This window comes from Blastomyces gilchristii (genome assembly GCF_000003855.2).
Source record: "Blastomyces gilchristii SLH14081 genomic scaffold supercont1.9, whole genome shotgun sequence".
NCBI classification, from domain to species: domain Eukaryota; kingdom Fungi; phylum Ascomycota; class Eurotiomycetes; order Onygenales; family Ajellomycetaceae; genus Blastomyces; species Blastomyces gilchristii.
The window spans coordinates 2,338,862-2,354,498 of NW_003101674.1; the positions used below are offsets into that span (position 1 = coordinate 2,338,862).

General features: G+C 45.4%; 6 protein-coding genes across 9 annotated transcripts; 3 read left to right on the top strand and 3 right to left on the bottom strand.

Annotated features, from left to right (window-relative positions):
* Positions 1 to 4,219: 4,219 nt before the first annotated feature.
* On the bottom strand, positions 4,220 to 8,334 carry BDBG_04766 (CAMK/CAMK1/CAMK1-RCK protein kinase; the record flags this gene model as incomplete). Of its 3 annotated transcripts, XM_002624856.2 has the most annotated exons (4): positions 5,139 to 6,297; positions 6,381 to 6,625; positions 6,796 to 6,849; positions 7,066 to 7,518. In XM_002624856.2, the coding sequence occupies 4 exons, from the start codon at positions 7,516 to 7,518 to the stop codon at positions 5,139 to 5,141; spliced, it is 1,911 nt and encodes a 636-aa protein (XP_002624902.1). The 3 variants fall into 3 exon arrangements, with proteins under 3 accessions (XP_031578710.1, XP_031578711.1, XP_002624902.1); XM_031721826.1 differs by lacking the exon at positions 6,796 to 6,849 and having other exon boundaries at positions 4,220 to 6,297; positions 7,066 to 8,334; XM_031721827.1 differs by having other exon boundaries at positions 4,220 to 6,297; positions 6,796 to 8,334.
* A 1,107-nt stretch (positions 8,335 to 9,441) lies between these two features.
* Positions 9,442 to 9,690, top strand: BDBG_17180 (uncharacterized protein; the record flags this gene model as incomplete). The annotated part of the gene is made up of 1 exon (XM_031724961.1): positions 9,442 to 9,690. One exon carries the CDS (start codon positions 9,442 to 9,444, stop codon positions 9,688 to 9,690), a length of 249 nt encoding a protein of 82 aa, XP_031578712.1.
* Positions 9,691 to 11,062: 1,372 nt separating this feature from the next.
* Positions 11,063 to 11,422, bottom strand: BDBG_04767 (uncharacterized protein; the record flags this gene model as incomplete). The annotated part of the gene is made up of 2 exons (XM_031721828.1): positions 11,063 to 11,223; positions 11,326 to 11,422. The coding sequence occupies 2 exons, from the start codon at positions 11,420 to 11,422 to the stop codon at positions 11,063 to 11,065; spliced, it is 258 nt and encodes an 85-aa protein (XP_031578713.1).
* Positions 11,423 to 12,501: 1,079 nt separating this feature from the next.
* BDBG_17181 lies at positions 12,502 to 15,080 on the bottom strand (the record flags this gene model as incomplete). 2 transcript variants are annotated; one of them, XM_031724962.1, is made up of 3 exons in its annotated part: positions 14,945 to 15,080; positions 13,462 to 14,834; positions 12,502 to 13,350 (listed from the first exon to the last, which is right to left on the bottom strand). In XM_031724962.1, exon 2 carries the CDS (start codon positions 14,832 to 14,834, stop codon positions 14,493 to 14,495), a length of 342 nt encoding a protein of 113 aa, XP_031578716.1. In that variant the 5' UTR covers positions 14,945 to 15,080. The 2 variants fall into 2 exon arrangements, with proteins under 2 accessions (XP_031578716.1, XP_031578717.1); XM_031724963.1 differs by lacking the exon at positions 12,502 to 13,350 and having other exon boundaries at positions 14,493 to 14,834; positions 14,936 to 14,971.
* Positions 12,660 to 13,804, top strand: BDBG_17182 (uncharacterized protein; the record flags this gene model as incomplete). The annotated part of the gene is made up of 4 exons (XM_031724964.1): positions 12,660 to 12,802; positions 12,856 to 13,036; positions 13,213 to 13,300; positions 13,452 to 13,804. The coding sequence occupies exons 1-4, from the start codon at positions 12,777 to 12,779 to the stop codon at positions 13,802 to 13,804; spliced, it is 648 nt and encodes a 215-aa protein (XP_031578714.1). The 5' UTR covers positions 12,660 to 12,776.
* Positions 13,885 to 15,350, top strand: BDBG_17183 (carboxypeptidase D; the record flags this gene model as incomplete). Its single annotated transcript, XM_031724965.1, has 1 exon — positions 13,885 to 15,350. One exon carries the CDS (start codon positions 13,885 to 13,887, stop codon positions 14,398 to 14,400), a length of 516 nt encoding a protein of 171 aa, XP_031578715.1. The 3' UTR covers positions 14,401 to 15,350.
* Positions 15,351 to 15,637: the final 287 nt, after the last annotated feature.

The window sequence follows — 15,637 nt, forward strand, 5'->3', positions numbered from 1 at the left end:
TCCAATTGACGGAGCACGAAAGTATGCGTATGCGGGGCCCCCAAGTTGGTTTGTCGGATGTGGGTAGTAGTAGTAGAACCCGTTTTTTGTATCACTCACAGAAAAAAAAAAAAAAAAAAAAAAAAAAAAAAAAAAAAAAAAACAACAAACAACAGGAAGTATATAGGGAATCAAGGTGTATAAGGCACCTGGTGAAATTTGTGCAATTTAAAGTCAAAACACAGAATGTGGAGAAGCTCAAGGGTATGGTATGTATGTATATATAGAGATATATATATCATGCGATATATGTGCTTGCAACCGGTACAACCCGGCCTATTCAAGAACAGGGGATGTGAGGCCCACCAGAAATAATAATACAAGAAAGATTATCCCGAGAACAGGATGGGGTCGTGGGTTATATATACTTCTTCAGTATCGGTAGGCCGAGGTATCGAATGCACCAGGACCAAAAAGAGTAATGCGGGAGGGAAGAGAGATAGAGGAAGCGCTGTGAGCTGTGAGCTGTGGGCTGTGGGCTGTGGGCTGTGGGCTGTGGAGTGAAGTGTGAAGTGATACAGGGATACAGGGATACAGGGATAATAAGGGAAAGGGAGAAATCAAGCAAGGGAAGGGGCAAAAAGTTAAAAAACTACAGGAACTGCCCAGCTTTGTCATTGGATGCAAAAGCGCGCAAAAAGGAAAGAAAGCATAAGAAAAAGCAAAAAAAGCTAGGTAAGGGTCTGCGCCGCCTCGTAGGGTGTTAGGGGAAGCAAAAGAAGACAGGAGACAAAAGGAAAAGAGGAAAGAAACAAGAGGAAAGTAATTAGCTGAACAATGTTGTGCTACAGCATAATAGTAGTATATAGCTTAACTATAGCGAATTACACTAGTCTCAAAATAAGTTAACCCCACAGCAATTAGTTAGTAGTCAGAAGCTATACTGCGTACGCTGTACGGAGTACGGAGTAGAGCCACATGGTTGCTTAAAATGCAACTCTGGAGTCATTATCCCATTTGTCTCACACATTTTTCTCAAAATAATCCACAGATTTTATTCAAAAGCAGTATGGAATTCAATAGATGAGAGTATTCTCTATAATCTATCTATTATTAGATGGCTGCAGTCACAGAGGCAGAGAGGTGATATACAAAATATTGAGAGAGAAAAAGGTTGCATCTACGGAGTAACTACTGAACAACGATCAACAGTGCATACTTCAAACTACTTTGAGACTAGTGTAAAAGTTTCAAACTTTATTCAGGTACTTCCCAAGACAAGGAACCATCAGAGAGCCCGAACTCAATCCCATTGGTAAGCATATCCCCAGCCAATCATAGACAGGGAGTTAAAATGGCCGATGGATCTTAAACTCAAAAAGCGAACTCAGTCCCAACCTTCCGAGGTTCAAGGGACTGCAACTTTGCAAAAAACCTTGCAAACCTTGCAAACCTTGCACAGACATGTGAGGACACACACAAGTTTACAGAAGAGAAAACCAATCAATTTCCTTCCTAAATAATGTCCGACCAATCACTTGACGGGGGAGTCGAGTTTTTGTAAGCCAAGAATATTATCTAAGCTTGTAGAATTTTTCTCATAGCCGCCTCCCCTCCCATTGGCTGGTTTCGAGGAAATGGCCCCTGTCGCCCTTGAGTCCCTTCCCTTCCCCCACAGAAAACATCTTGGTAACTTGGTAGTTAAGCTCCACCCGAGCCGACGCCATTCCATTCCTGAAACAACACAACAAATATGAAGCCACTTTCGTCATTGCCAAGCCGCGGGCATTTCGGGGGAAATGCTTAAGTTAAGGGTTGGGTTGTGCACGGGTGTTCTTCATACTACCTAAGGTAACAATAATAATCAAAAGTATTCAACTGTGTATCAGTTCGCGTGTACCTTTCTAATAATAGGTAACGTAACGCGGATACCTAGGTACGATCGATACTTCCCGTTGAGGTAACTAGGAGTTAGAGAAGTGCGTGAAAACGGAACAGAAAAAGAGAATATCAAGAACGAAGCGGTTGGAGGCAAATTACTCCACTTAGCAGGCGCATGTGGAGTTGTGCTATCCTTCGATTCTTCCAGTTGTGTCACTTGTGTACGCAGTGTATGAATCTTCCTTGTTTCCTTCTCTGCTGAGATTGGGTAGAAAAAGTAGAGGCAGGTTGTCTTCCCAGATGGATGTGCCACAATATGACTGCCTGTGGTTTTTTTTTTTTTTTTTTTTTTTTTTTTTTTGCGTATGCCACGTTCATGTAATGAAACAAGTTCCAAACTGCTGCTCTTAACACCGATGTCACACTTCTTCAGTCAGAGTAGTCTACACAGCGCCACCACGAGTTCGGACTTCTGAGTGCCCCGTCCGGATGCTGACTCTGTAAGCTTTCGTCATCTATCTGTCAGCTACTGGGGCAAAGGAGCTCAATCACGATTCACCACCAATTAACACTGGAGGAAGAGGAACACACAGGAGAGCTAGCCTTGGTTGACACTAATCAGACTCGCGTGACGTGAGGAAAGTTGGAGAACATTGTTCAATTGTTAAAAGTGCAATTGACAGATGGAGATCCCATCCACATGCAAAGTCAATTGATCCAACACAACTCAAACCAGACCAAGCGCACGCGATCAAACAGACTAGGTAGATAGGACTAGTTATCTAAGGTACATGTACATACATGTATCAATATGCCCCAATCGATTGGGACGACGATGAGTGATGAACGAACCTGTGCCAGGCGCTCGTATGCAGAGAGATGATAATTGATATTTTATTAGAAATAGCCTGTGTGCCAGGGCGGCGGGTTTCTCTGCGCTGGTGCTTGGTTGATCTGATCCTATCTTTCTAAAAAAAATCAAATGTTTCAACTTTTTTCTTTCTCAGGAGTTAGATCCCTTTTTCTTAGAGAAAGGGAGGGGCGAGGTTAATCGCTATAACAGGGTAATATGGGGAACTTCCTTTATAGCAGCAGTAACATACTATGTACAGAGTAATGATATGAACTGATTCAATATCCGCAGTTTTTGCAGCGGGTCGCTTCCTACAGACACAGACACAGATCATCATCAGAAAGCACAATAATAATTATCAATCTTATGCACAGCACGGCCCATTTCGGAATAGCCATCGCATTTTTATTTTTATTTTTATTTTTATTTTTATTTTTAAAAAAAGCCATTAGTTATGAACTCGATACGAGGACCCCGGAACTTCACCACGATGATCACCGTACAAACACGAGGAAAGGCGGGACGGGGTCTGCAGACTTGTAGGTCTTGTAGGCGGTTTGATTGCAAGGGCGGGTGTTTGGCACTGTTGGTGTTTGGGAGAACAATAATTTCTAACGTTAGTTAACTATGCGACACATCAAAATATGAGGATTATCCGCCAGAAGCGATCCCGATTCCGCAAACTAACAAACAAATTTCCCAATTGCGAATCGCATCCGTTCGCTTATGAATAGTTACAGAAGGCATCCATATGTGTAGTTACTTTATTATTATTATTATTATTATTATTATTATTATTATTATTATTATTATTATTATTATTATTATTATTATTATTATTATTATTATTATTATTATAATAAAAGAGTGGGGGTGAATAATAGATAGCCATGCATTCGCCATGACTTCTTTCAAGCTTCGATTTGACACCCTGCTGGGCCATGCTTTACTTCATCTCTTCTTGAATGTTTCGTTAATAATCCAAGGCTAGCTTTCGCTTGATGGAGCTTGGAAAAGAGCAGAGTTCTACTCAGTCACTGCTGCTTGTCAATCTCATCTCTCTCTCTATCTCTCCGTGTCTGCTGCTGAGCATCAACATAAAAATAGCACACATGGGAAGTGGGACTTTGCTTGTTCTTGCCCACTATTACGAGGAGCAGGAATAATCTAGTCAAGTCCATCCATAGTCACCCATGCGATAAAGTATATTCTTAAGCAGTGGTGATTCCAAGAGGAAACGGGTGATACTGCGATTGTGATGATCTCTTCTTATTCGGCACATCAATCACTACAATTCTTTGGAAAACAAATAAAATGAATGCCTTGGGTATACATATAAAGTTATCTACGGCGGCATGCCTAGAGTACTCAGAAAGTAAACATGGTCGCTTGCTTGAATTACTTGTTTTGTGCTATACAGAGTATGGAACCATGAAAGATGACTGATAGAAGTGATTAAAAAGAGAATATATTATTTATAGAAGCAGATTCATACAGAGATTAAATGTTTCAATGAAGAAATTGTACTGTACAGTACGGAGTACTTTAAAAAGTATGACGATATGCCATGACATTTTATTTTCATATATTGGGGGGGAAGGAGGGGGGGTAGCTAGTTACGATACGACCCCGTATATGTCCTATACATATAAGAAAAACATTAAAAAAGACAAAATAGAAAAGGAAACAGAGAAACTTTCTCATAAGCCATATCTCACCTCAACTCACTCATGCTCTAGATAGAAAAGGGGAAAAAAAAACCTTATGGCCCCTGACCGAGCCCATCCATCATCCCAAGGTTTCCCCCAAGGCTTCTTGCCATTTATAACGTAGTATGTGAAAAACTAAGTTTTATGCCCTGTGCCGTGGATCCTGTGGCCTCGGGTGTCACACCAAATACAAGGGGGGAAAAAATGAGAGAGGTGGGGGAGGGGGGAGGAAGAAGACGAGGGAAGGAAGGCAGATAGGAGGAAGTGGAGGAGGTGAAAAGGATAACAGCGCGTGGAGGGGTAGAGATTGGGTTGAGGGAAACATAAGAGATCGCTTGTTTTTCCTTGCCCACCCTTCTACTAACAAGAGCGAGTCATGCTATCAGCTGTATATATAAAATGATAATATATAGATATCAAAAAGCTAGACAAAAACAGCACAATATGATCGTTAGAGGAAGGGGAAAAAAGAAAGTAGTGCAGGCATAGAATATATAAGGAAATCATGAAAGGGGGGAGACAGGGAGACGATATCGGAGTCAAAAATCAGCATCAAGAGCAAGGTAAGAAGGGAGGTTGGGGGAAAAGAAATTCAAGGACAAGATCTAGCCAGATCTATACACGACAAGTCGCAATCAAGATTCAGCATCCCATACATATACCCACACAGAATCCAACAGAAGAAGGGAAAGAAAAAGAAAAACAAAACATCATCATTAAACAACCTTCTGCCCCTGCAACCTTCTGCCCCTCCTCCCCAACAACGTCGCATTATCTAAACTAAGCTCAAACGGCTGTCTCGCCGACCGCGCTGCATTCTCCCTCGCCGCCGCCGCAACAGTAGAACTATGCGTCCCATAACCGCCACCGCCCTGCTGTCGTGGCGCTTGTCTCTGCCGCTGTTGCTGTTGTTCACGCTGTCTCGCCTGCGCCGCCGCACTGGGTTGCGTAGCAGCGGTTGCATTCAGATTCGTAGATTTCAACTTTGCCTCCATGGTTGCTACTTCGGTCGGGTTATGCCCCGCCCGTGGCGCTACCTTGGCGGGATTCGCGGCATGTTTATCTTGATCGTAATAAATTATTCCCTCGAGATCTTCGTCATTATCGCTGTTGTCATCATCGAAGTCTTCATTGAGCGGGTTGAGGGGTGCATGGAAGCCCTGTTTGAAATTGTTGCGTCGTTTGCCTTCTTCTTCTTGGCGGTGGACGGCGTAACTGATATCGAAGACTTCGCGGAGATTGATGGCCCCTGGCGATCGGAAATCCATCTTGCGATCCATCACTGCGGCGGGGGTTTCTAGGAATTGCGCATGGAGGGCGGAGGGAGTTGCGAGCGGTGGCGCATCGGCGGCCGCGTGGGTTTCTTCGTTCGTTTGTTTGATCCACGGGTGTTGCAGGAACTCTTTGATGGTGAAGCGTTTTTCCGGGTCGACAGTTAACAGGTGGGAGACGAGGTCTTGGGCGGGTTTAGAGATGTCGTCCCACCAAGGAGAGAGGAAAGTATATTGACCCCGAGCGACTTTCTCGGTTAGGACTTGGATGCTCTCATCATAGAATGGAGGGAAGCCGCATAGCAGTGTATAGAGGACACAGCCTAAAGCCCACATATCGACGCTTTTGGAATAACGTTCATCCTTGACGATCTCAGGGGCAGTGTAACCAACTGTACCGCATGGCGTCATCGTTTCGCTATCCCATATTACCTTGGACAGACCGAAGTCTGCCACTTTGATCTGACCAATACCGCCACCCCCAACACCGGGAGTGAACTCGCCCTCATCGGCTTTTTCTTCGTCACCAGGAGCAGGTGGTTTTGGATTTTTGGTTGGAATGAAAGGAACAGGATAAAACAGGAGATTTTCAGGTTTGATGTCACTGCGGGAGGAAGAAAATTGGGCTATTAGCGGAGTTGCGTTATCAAAGGGGACGTCATGACGCTACGTAAAATGAATACGTACCGGTGAACAACGCCACAGTGTTCATGTAGATATTCTATTGCTTTTGCGACTTGTAGGATAACATGGCGACTGAGGTCTTCGCTAAAGTATGTCAACCGAACGATTTGGTGAAAGAGTTCGCCCCCAGGGCAAAGCTCAAGGACGATATAGTAAAACTGCCTCGACTCTGAGAACTCGATCAATTTGACGATATTGGGATGGTCGATTTGGCGCATTATTTGAACTTCTTTGAGGATGTTGGCTCGCTTTATGGAATAAAGAAAATATGGAAAACCAAGGAGTTAGTGACACACTAGGGGTATGGTTTGGTGCGAAGAGTGCTAGATAGCCAAATCTTGTAAAGAATATTCCAAAACTTGTATCCAAAAGAAATCGAATCCAAGAGGTGAAAACTTAGGAGTCAAGTAAGACTCACCTCCACGACCTGTTTTTGCTTCTTCTTGAGGTCCGGATGAAGATGAGCCTCGCCCTAGAATTCCACTCTTCGATGTTGGCGAGAGTATAAACGAAGAAAGAATAAAGATGAAAGTTGGATAGAGAGAAAGTGAAAAGAACCAAGGCGCGCCGCATGCTGACAGAATGTGTCGCAATGCGAAAATAAAGAAGACACCACATATTAAAAAACAAATGGGGGAGTGGGAGAGGGAAGAAGGAAATGGTCCGGTGTCAGGTGACGGATGCATACCTGTTTGGAGTTCATCTCGAATTTCCGCACGACCTTGATAGCAACCTCCTTAAATTTCCCAGTCGTATCTCTGGCTCGATATACATTACTGAAAGCACCATCGCCCATTTTCTCGACTAACTCCCATCTCTCCAGTCCCGGGTATTTTGGCATCATTGACCTACTCCGTCTCTCCTCCGCGATTATCTGCTCGATTTCCGACTCATGCACTCGTGAGCCTTTATTGGCTGCTGTCCCTGTTTGTTTTGATCCTGGCGCATTAGAGGCATCCTTTGGTGGTAATCTGCAATCCAAAGCATCCAAACCGCGGATAGCAGGATATTGGCCTTGAGGCTGTTTCTGTTGTTCTGCGTGGATGGTAGAGACATTTGTGGTGGGCTCCGCGTGGGGTGTGGCTACGCGGGCCTGCTTGCCATGACGTATGAAATTCTTGAGGCTCTGAATAGTACTCATGACGGGCAAAATCAGTCTCCTAGGAGCTGCTGATTGTACGGAGCGTCTTTCAAATAATGAACAGGAGGTCAGGTCAGGTCAGGTTAGGTCCGTTAGGTTATAAGGAGTGGCTCGAGGGAGGCTATCCCGTCGAAGGACGGGAAGTATATAGGCGGCAAATCACGACGGCTTTGCGAGGACTCAAAGCGAGGATGTCAATGATAGGGAGGCCAGAAGGAGTTTAAAGGAACGACAATCAGGTCAGGGTAAAAATCGATCCCAGGTCTGAAAAGTGGTGGGAGGGAAAGGAGCCTGGCTGCCGATAGATGGTAATTCGAGGGGATGGCTGGCGGTAGTAAAGCGCCGAAGAAGGCGAATGGAACAAGCCACCTGGGCAGAAGAAGGAAGGGCAGGAAGGAAGAAGCGGCTAGCCAACGACAAGGGATACAAGGAGATACAAGGGAATATAAGAGAACGGGAAATTAGAGAGTTAACCAGAGGGAGAGAGAGGTTAAGGAGGAAGAGGAATAATAACGACAAGGGGAGAGAGATCGCGGCATCAGCGGCGGTACGGCTGGTTGGTATTAAAAATCTTGATTGTCGCAGGTCTTGGCGATGAAGCGCAGGTCAGGTGAGGGGGGCGGCTGGTGGGGGCTGAGGAAAACGTCATAGGGGAAGAGCCAGTAAGTACTTCGAGTATGCGGGTTTTCATCATAATTGTCGATTCCAAACACAGTAATCTGATATAGCCTTGGTTTTCCATCACGATGCGGGCTGGCTAGTAGATCTTCATACATTGATATGATCAAGCACCAACAGCGCTGATGTCATCGACTGCCCTTGGTAAGCCCCACCAGGAGACCTTCGCCTAACCCTTGTCTGGCTTCATTCAATCTTACAGAGACAATGTATTAAGTGTCCTACTCAGACACACAATAATAATACACAAATGCATACAGTGTGAATAGAGCTGTTGACTGTCCTGATAGTATGCAGGGAAAAGTAACGGAGAAAAAAAAAACTACTAGGCAAAAATTCGATCACCATCTCATAATCTCAATGGGACAGCGCGTTGGGCACGGTAGCTGGTAGCTGCCGGGATGGGGATTCCAATAGTTACCGGAGTTCATGCTATAGAGGCTTTGACGCCTAACTGGCAAGCCGGACTTTAGGCATCAGGCCCCTAATGGGCCCCAAACCATTTTAGGGATTTTGTCAACATGGGATGCCAGAAGATCCATGGTTCCACCCCTGGCTTATTTAACTAGTCATGTCCATGCCCGCCAGCTATTTTGATAACCAAGAGTACTCTACATTTTCCGATCGATACAAGCTGAATATCCATTGTTTTAAATTGTCAATGGTGTACTCCACATATATGGAAACTGAGAAGTACTCTCTAATCAAACCAATGTCTTGTTTTCTAACCAGTGTTCTGCGTCTTTTCTGCGCAGGCTCAACTTCCAAACCCCTGTTCTATCTATCCTTTCGTCATCACTCACCTCTATTTCAAGCTACATTCAGCGCAGGTTATATCAATTTTACATTATAAACCAAGAACCTATATAATTGAGCTTCAATTAAAACAAAAAAGGACAAAAACAAAGAAAAGAAAACCATATAATGAGTGTTACTTAAGATATTTAAACTATTGACCCTGTGCACGTCAGTGATCAACAGATCATCATCTCTGAGCCTTTGTAAGTTAAATAGACCCTGCAGTCCGGAAAAATGCATCTATCTCTGCTAAACATTAATTGAGACTAAAATAGGCGTGGATATGCATACGCCATGGAAAGTAATTGCTTTTCCATCCATCAGTGCTGGAGAACCCGTCTCTGAGGTCCACAGTGTATCTCCAGCTGTTATATAGGCCTAAATGACCTTCGCTCTCGATCTGCATTGCCTCAATACCACCGACAACGGAAGCATATCTGAAAAGTCATGGCACCTTCTTCTTCCTCACTGCCCCCGCGCCAGCGGGAAGCTGGCTGGCTCATCATCAATGATCCGGCATATCTTGAAATGGAGCCCTTTGACGTCTGGACTGTGCGACTCTTTGCTTCTACTCCGATGTCGAGCTGGGTCAGGCTTGATGCCAGCCTCGAAGGGAATGACAATATTTTACCCACTTTAAGGAGCACCCGAGGCCATCACAGCCAAGGGCTACTAACCTCTGAGCATCGCCTTTGAAATAACTCTCAGACTGCACCGGCAAAGAAGAAGGGGGAAAGAGGTAATACGTCCTTTCTTCAGAGTATCTTTCTGGATAAATGTGTCATATTTTCATTTACCTGTGAGGCTTTACTCTAGTTTATGTTCTTGGTGATGATAAGTCTGCTCCTCTCATTGAATGTACTGTACAACACATTGTTTATTCCCCAGACTGCTTTCTCTTCATCAAGCACTTGCTATACTTCCTGATTCCACTGCTGCTGAAGAGCATGTTGCTTAAATATTTCATGATAGTGAATGATTATTCGCAAGGAGTTGATTAGCTGGTTAAGATGGACGGCGTTGTTTCGCTGCAAATGTTGGTTTGAAGGGGTGCTGGCTTGATTCAGGGGAGGGAGGTGATGGGAATGAGAATACTCTGCTTTCCCACAGAGCAGATGACGATCGATGATAGCCGCCTCTTTTAATCCCAAGTGAGGGTAAGTGTAACAATATGCCAAACGGGCCATACGCACGTGTATGTGATATTCTAGCAAGTATGTAGCTAGGTGTTGTGTGGGTAAACGAAAGTGGCTTGGAAGTACATGAGAATGTACAGGCAACAATAGTAAAGCGTGTTATCCGTGGTTTGCGAAGGCTATGGAAAATGGATTCTGTATATTACAATAAGTCGTCTTCGCAAAGGTGATGTCTGGTATGTGAGTTTGTCAGGGGTGGCAGTAGAGACGACAAATATATTATACCTAAGCGATGCAACTCCATTTTCTTGACAGAATGAAATTTATATATAATATATTAAATTAATGAAATTTAATTATAAACTCCTGAGTGAGAGTTCGGAGATAACCAAGCTACAGTTCGTTTTCTCTTCCTGATCCATCAATTCTCCATTGTGTGAGAGTTCCTCCTGACAGTGAAATGAATGTAACTGATATGTGATGGTCTAGCAGTTCTTCATTCACTCACTGGCAGTGTATCATTCCTATTTCCCACGTACAAATAGAAGGAAAAGCTGCTGATGAATCAAAGCATTGTATTTTTTTATTCCCGTTATTTCTTTACTTTTTTTTTTATGGCACGAGGGCGTATCAGATAGCCACTTCTGAACCCCACGCAAGATCAAAAGTGTACAATTACGATTTACTTTGACAAAAATGCACGTTGATCTCAAGTATTCACTCATCTGTGTCTTTTTTTACATGTACCGCCGAGTTCTTTCTGTCACCATCTTCATGAACAAGCCTCCCGCCGTAAGAAGCCCCCCATTCGTGGACCACTTTTCGACTTTGAAACCAGCCTGCTTCACTTAGAGGAACACAAATGTATCACTCCATGAGAAAACTCGCGAAACAAAGAGAAACCACGCTCCTCGAGTCTACTCTGTCAGAATTTAATAACGGGAGTCACCCGACGTTCTCCAGTCTCTGCCGTGGAGCCTTTTCCAAGTATCCGCCGCACCAGTTTCAAATATGGTTGCTAGCTTTTCTAGTTCTCGAGGAGACGGCGAGGTTCTGTGCCATCGTCCATTTTCAGAGGAGTTCGCCGTCATACCTAGAAAAGCTAGCTGATTCTAGACTTACAAAGCGTTGCTTTTGAAATCAGAACCACCATGACCACGGAGAATGCTTCTTTCTGACTATCATTCCTACTCACTTATGTCACGCCGTCCAGATACGGGGATGGCGTCGGACTGGGAGACCGGAGATAAATAATGATGACCACGCCATGTACTTTGGCTGGCGCTGGCCATCGCTAAACGGTAACATATCTATCTATTGGCTTTCGGCAATCGGGGAAAAGGTGGGGAAACCATGTTTGTTGGAAGCTAATCTGTACCGATAGATGGGAAGAACCGTGGAACGACCCTGTCTCACTCAACACGCAATCTCCGTTAGATCATCAGGGGAGAAGTTAGCCGTACTGCTCTGTAGGCGAAGAGAATGGTAGATGGAAAGGGAACCTCCACCCTCCACCCACCACCCACCACCCACCATCAAGGGATTTGGGCTGTTGATTCCTATGAGCCAGTAAAGCACTGGGACTGAGTTTTAGAGAGGTTCTGGTGATGTCGTAGGGAAACGTTTTGGAGCGGATTTCGTGGGACGCCGCCATTTCCCAAGCGTACCACTATGGACGAAATAAATGCATAACTAATGCCCGGATTTCCCCATCGCCATAACTTTCGTTCAATTATGTACTGTACATAGTTACTCGGGAGGCGGTGTTGATTGAGTCTTCTGTGGGCAATTTTCTTTTTCTTCCCAATGAATCTGTTGGACGAGTTCGCTGCTCCCTTATGATACAGGAAGGAAGGACATTTGAGAAAATTCCTGGTTGGAGGATGTTGTGACCTTTGTGGGCCGAATACTCCGTACAAAACGCGGCAAATGTAAGTTAACTATGTAGATCTCTTCCTGGGGCTGCGGCCAAGGGGCTCCACCTTCGCAAACCAGCGTCTTGGCGCGTAGGGCTCCAATTAGGTTCAACCCTCCACTGCCCATTTCTGCGCATTTCACTGGTAAACGACGCATTATTATATTTCCCTGCGTAATCCCGAAACTCGGCAGACTGACATCAAAATCTGCGGGGTGCTGGGGTTTTGAGCAGCATTAGGTGATATCGGCTTGAGCTCAGTTCTCGGTCCCTGCAACCGCGTGGGGACGCCATACCCACAGTCCGTTAACCAGCGAGAGGTGGGGATAGGGAAGCAGTGCTTCTGCTGCGAAGATAGGGTGTCAAGGGACTCTAGCAAAGATCAGCAAATGCCGGCGCGCTGTCAGATTGTTTTAGGGGTCCGTAGTTTCAACCCCGCTTGAACCAACGACATGGAACACACGACTGCCGGATATCTTCCAGCAGGATGGGACGTTGCTGGAGTTATTTAGGCAGAGGCAGCCCGCCCTTGAGCGTCGAAGTTGGTGGTGTTTGAGACGTATTCTTCAGAAATAACCTCCTCCAGGTGGTCGTGAGAGTCTCCCTATAAACGTTGAACATGTCGTGTTTCGCCAAATCGGCACTGTGCCTTTTGGTAGCTGGTCTCCCAGCTCTAGCCCAATTCCTTCTCAAGCCAGAAGGGGTCACAGGCTTGGAATCCAAATTTGGTGATGGTGCTAAGATCACTTACAAAGAGGTGAGCAAACATATCCCTACTCTAGACTCATCCCTAGCTCACATCAACGGCAGCCAGGACTTTGCGAGACTACGTCGGGGGTCAAGTCATACGCTGAAGGGTCTCGATGATAACCAAGACTACCCCATCAACACATTCTTCTGGTTTTTTGAAGCAAAAAAAGATCCAGAGAATGCTCCTTTGTCTAAATGGATCAATGGAGGACCCGGGAGCTCTTCGATGGTGACGCCCCCAGTTTGCTTTTATCTCTCGCCTTCTCAACTTTTTCGTACTTCTCTTCCTCTTTTGATGCATCAAATGCTCTGCTATAATCAAGTGATGCGACAGCCCTAAACCAAAGCTCCTTGAGGGTGGAGATGGAGAGGTGGATAGGGGTAGCAGTATTTGCATTTGCTGACTGCCGGAAACAGATGGGCTTGTTGGTTGAAAACGGTCCTTGCATCATCAATCCGGATTCAAATTCAACGATACTGAATCAATATTCATGGAACAATGAAGGTATGGATCACTCTCCTGTTCCCCAATATTGCGAGCCTGCGAATATAGTGCTAAAAATAAAAACAGTTAATATGCTCTTCTTGGATCACCCGGCACAGGTCGGCTTATCCTACGATACCCTTGCCAACTACACGAAAAATTTGATCCATAGGAGAGCTCACCAAGTTGGGCCCCAATGATCCAATTCCAGAGCAGAATGCTACGTTACTGGTCGGAACGTACCCTAGTAACGAGCCGGAAAACACTGCACTGGATAGTCGTAGTGCTGCAATTGCTCTTCGGCACTTTGCGCAGGTATGGTTCCAAGAATTCCCCGGTTACCACCCAGGGGACTCTCGAATCAGCCTTGCCACTGAGCCTTATGGTGGCCGTCACGGCCCAGCATTTTTCGCGTACTTCGAAGAACGGAACCAGAAGATCGAAAATGGTACCTGGAAAGATGACGATGGAGACATGAAAGTATTGAATCTTGATACCCTCATAAATCATCAACGGCTGCCTTGACCGCCAAGTGCAGTGGCCTTCAGACCCAGAGTTTGCATTCAAAAACACATACGGTATCGAAACAGTCAATGAAACGATTTATGACTATATGGTCGACTCCCTCGTTAAGCGCGGCGGTTGTCGCGATATGGTCGAGGACTGCCGCGTTCTTTCCGCCGTCTGGGACCCAGATAACACCGGCATCAACGACACCGTCAATGAGGTTTGCAGCACCGCTGAGAACTACTGCTCCAGCGAGGGTCGCGGGCCATATCTTCGGCACTCCGGCCGCAACTACTACGACATTTCGCAGGTCGAGCCGGCCGCATTCCCTACCCCATTTTACAAGGGGTGGTGTGAATCAGGAACACGTCCAAGCCGCACTTGGCGTACCCCTCAACTGGACCCAGTCCAACAGAGCCGTATCGACAGCCTTCCGAGGCATTGGCGACTATCCGCGTCCAGGTTGGATCGAGGATCTGGCCTTCCTGCTCGAGAATAACATCAAGGTTTCTCTCATCTATGGCGACCGCGACTTTGCCTGCAACTGGATGGGCGGCGAGGCGGTGAGACTCGCGATCGACTATGCCGAAATACCCCCCTATAGAGATAAATGATTGTGAATAATCTCTCATATATCAATTGAATACTCTCACTTTCACGTCATTGCAAGGATCGAAGCCGGCACGACTCGAACAAGGCGTGCTGTTCAACAATGATATTGCCACGGGCGAGATCGACACCGTCGTGCCATTGCCTGACGACGATGGGGATTATTATTTGTTCGTCTGGTCCGTCCGACACTTTTGCGTTTAAACAGGACCCCCCGCCACAGTATCCTAAGTTCTGCTAAGCGCTTGACCCCGGCGTCTGCACAGAGGAGCAGATCGAGGCGATACTGACGGGCAAGGCGGTACTCAAACAATGGATTCTTGTCGATGAGAATACGACCGAATTGTTCCCTGAGGTTGTTGGTGATTGGCGGCAGTCCCACATCGCCACCTTCGCCGAGTGATACTGCTGGTGCGTCGGGTTTGTTTGTGAGCGGCATCTGGCAGCAAGTAGGATTGTTAGTCATTCTCACTGTGATGGTATCTGCAATGCTGTTTTAAATAATAGGTTGATTGGGTTGTATATGGATGTGTGTCGTACCGTACATACATCATGGCCGAGGCTTGAAGATTGTTGTCTCCTATATTTTTTATACCGGACATAAAACTCCAATTGTCATTCATTTAATTGAGACTTCATTGAGCTCGATCGGAATTTTGAAAAGGTGTTCTGCGTGAATAAGCATTCAGAATCATCTGTTTGTCATTCGTCGAAAGGTTTTCCTTTCCTTTTCAGAAGTGTAGATAGCCTTGGCCAACGCCGATGGATAGTATCAACAAGCTTCAGTCCCATTGTGAGTACTGAGACAAGTTCATGGAAATAAAGCCGCGAGAAGCTGTGACAAGCTACCTATGTACATGTACAGTACATATTTAGGGATCCAACCAAAGTGTCACCGGCATTGCCTTAGTATCTGGTGCTCAATTCGAGGTACGGTACAGTACTCGGTACAGAGTAGCCTGCAAGACTTCCTGTAGTTAAAGGAGTGGCGCGCACCGTTTGCAAAAAATCACTGACAAGCTTCTTAAATATCTATCTAACCTCTAGTTATTCCCTTGACAGCCATGGACTTTTTTTTTTTTTTTTTTTTTTTTTTGACCGCGAAGCCAAGACCCCGCCAACAGAACCCATATTGTCTGAGAGATTGGATCTCAAGGAGATGAGTTCACTGAGTTGCCTGGGTAGGGAAGTCCAATTATTTGAAATCTTATATGTAATGTGATACCAATTTACAATTTACAG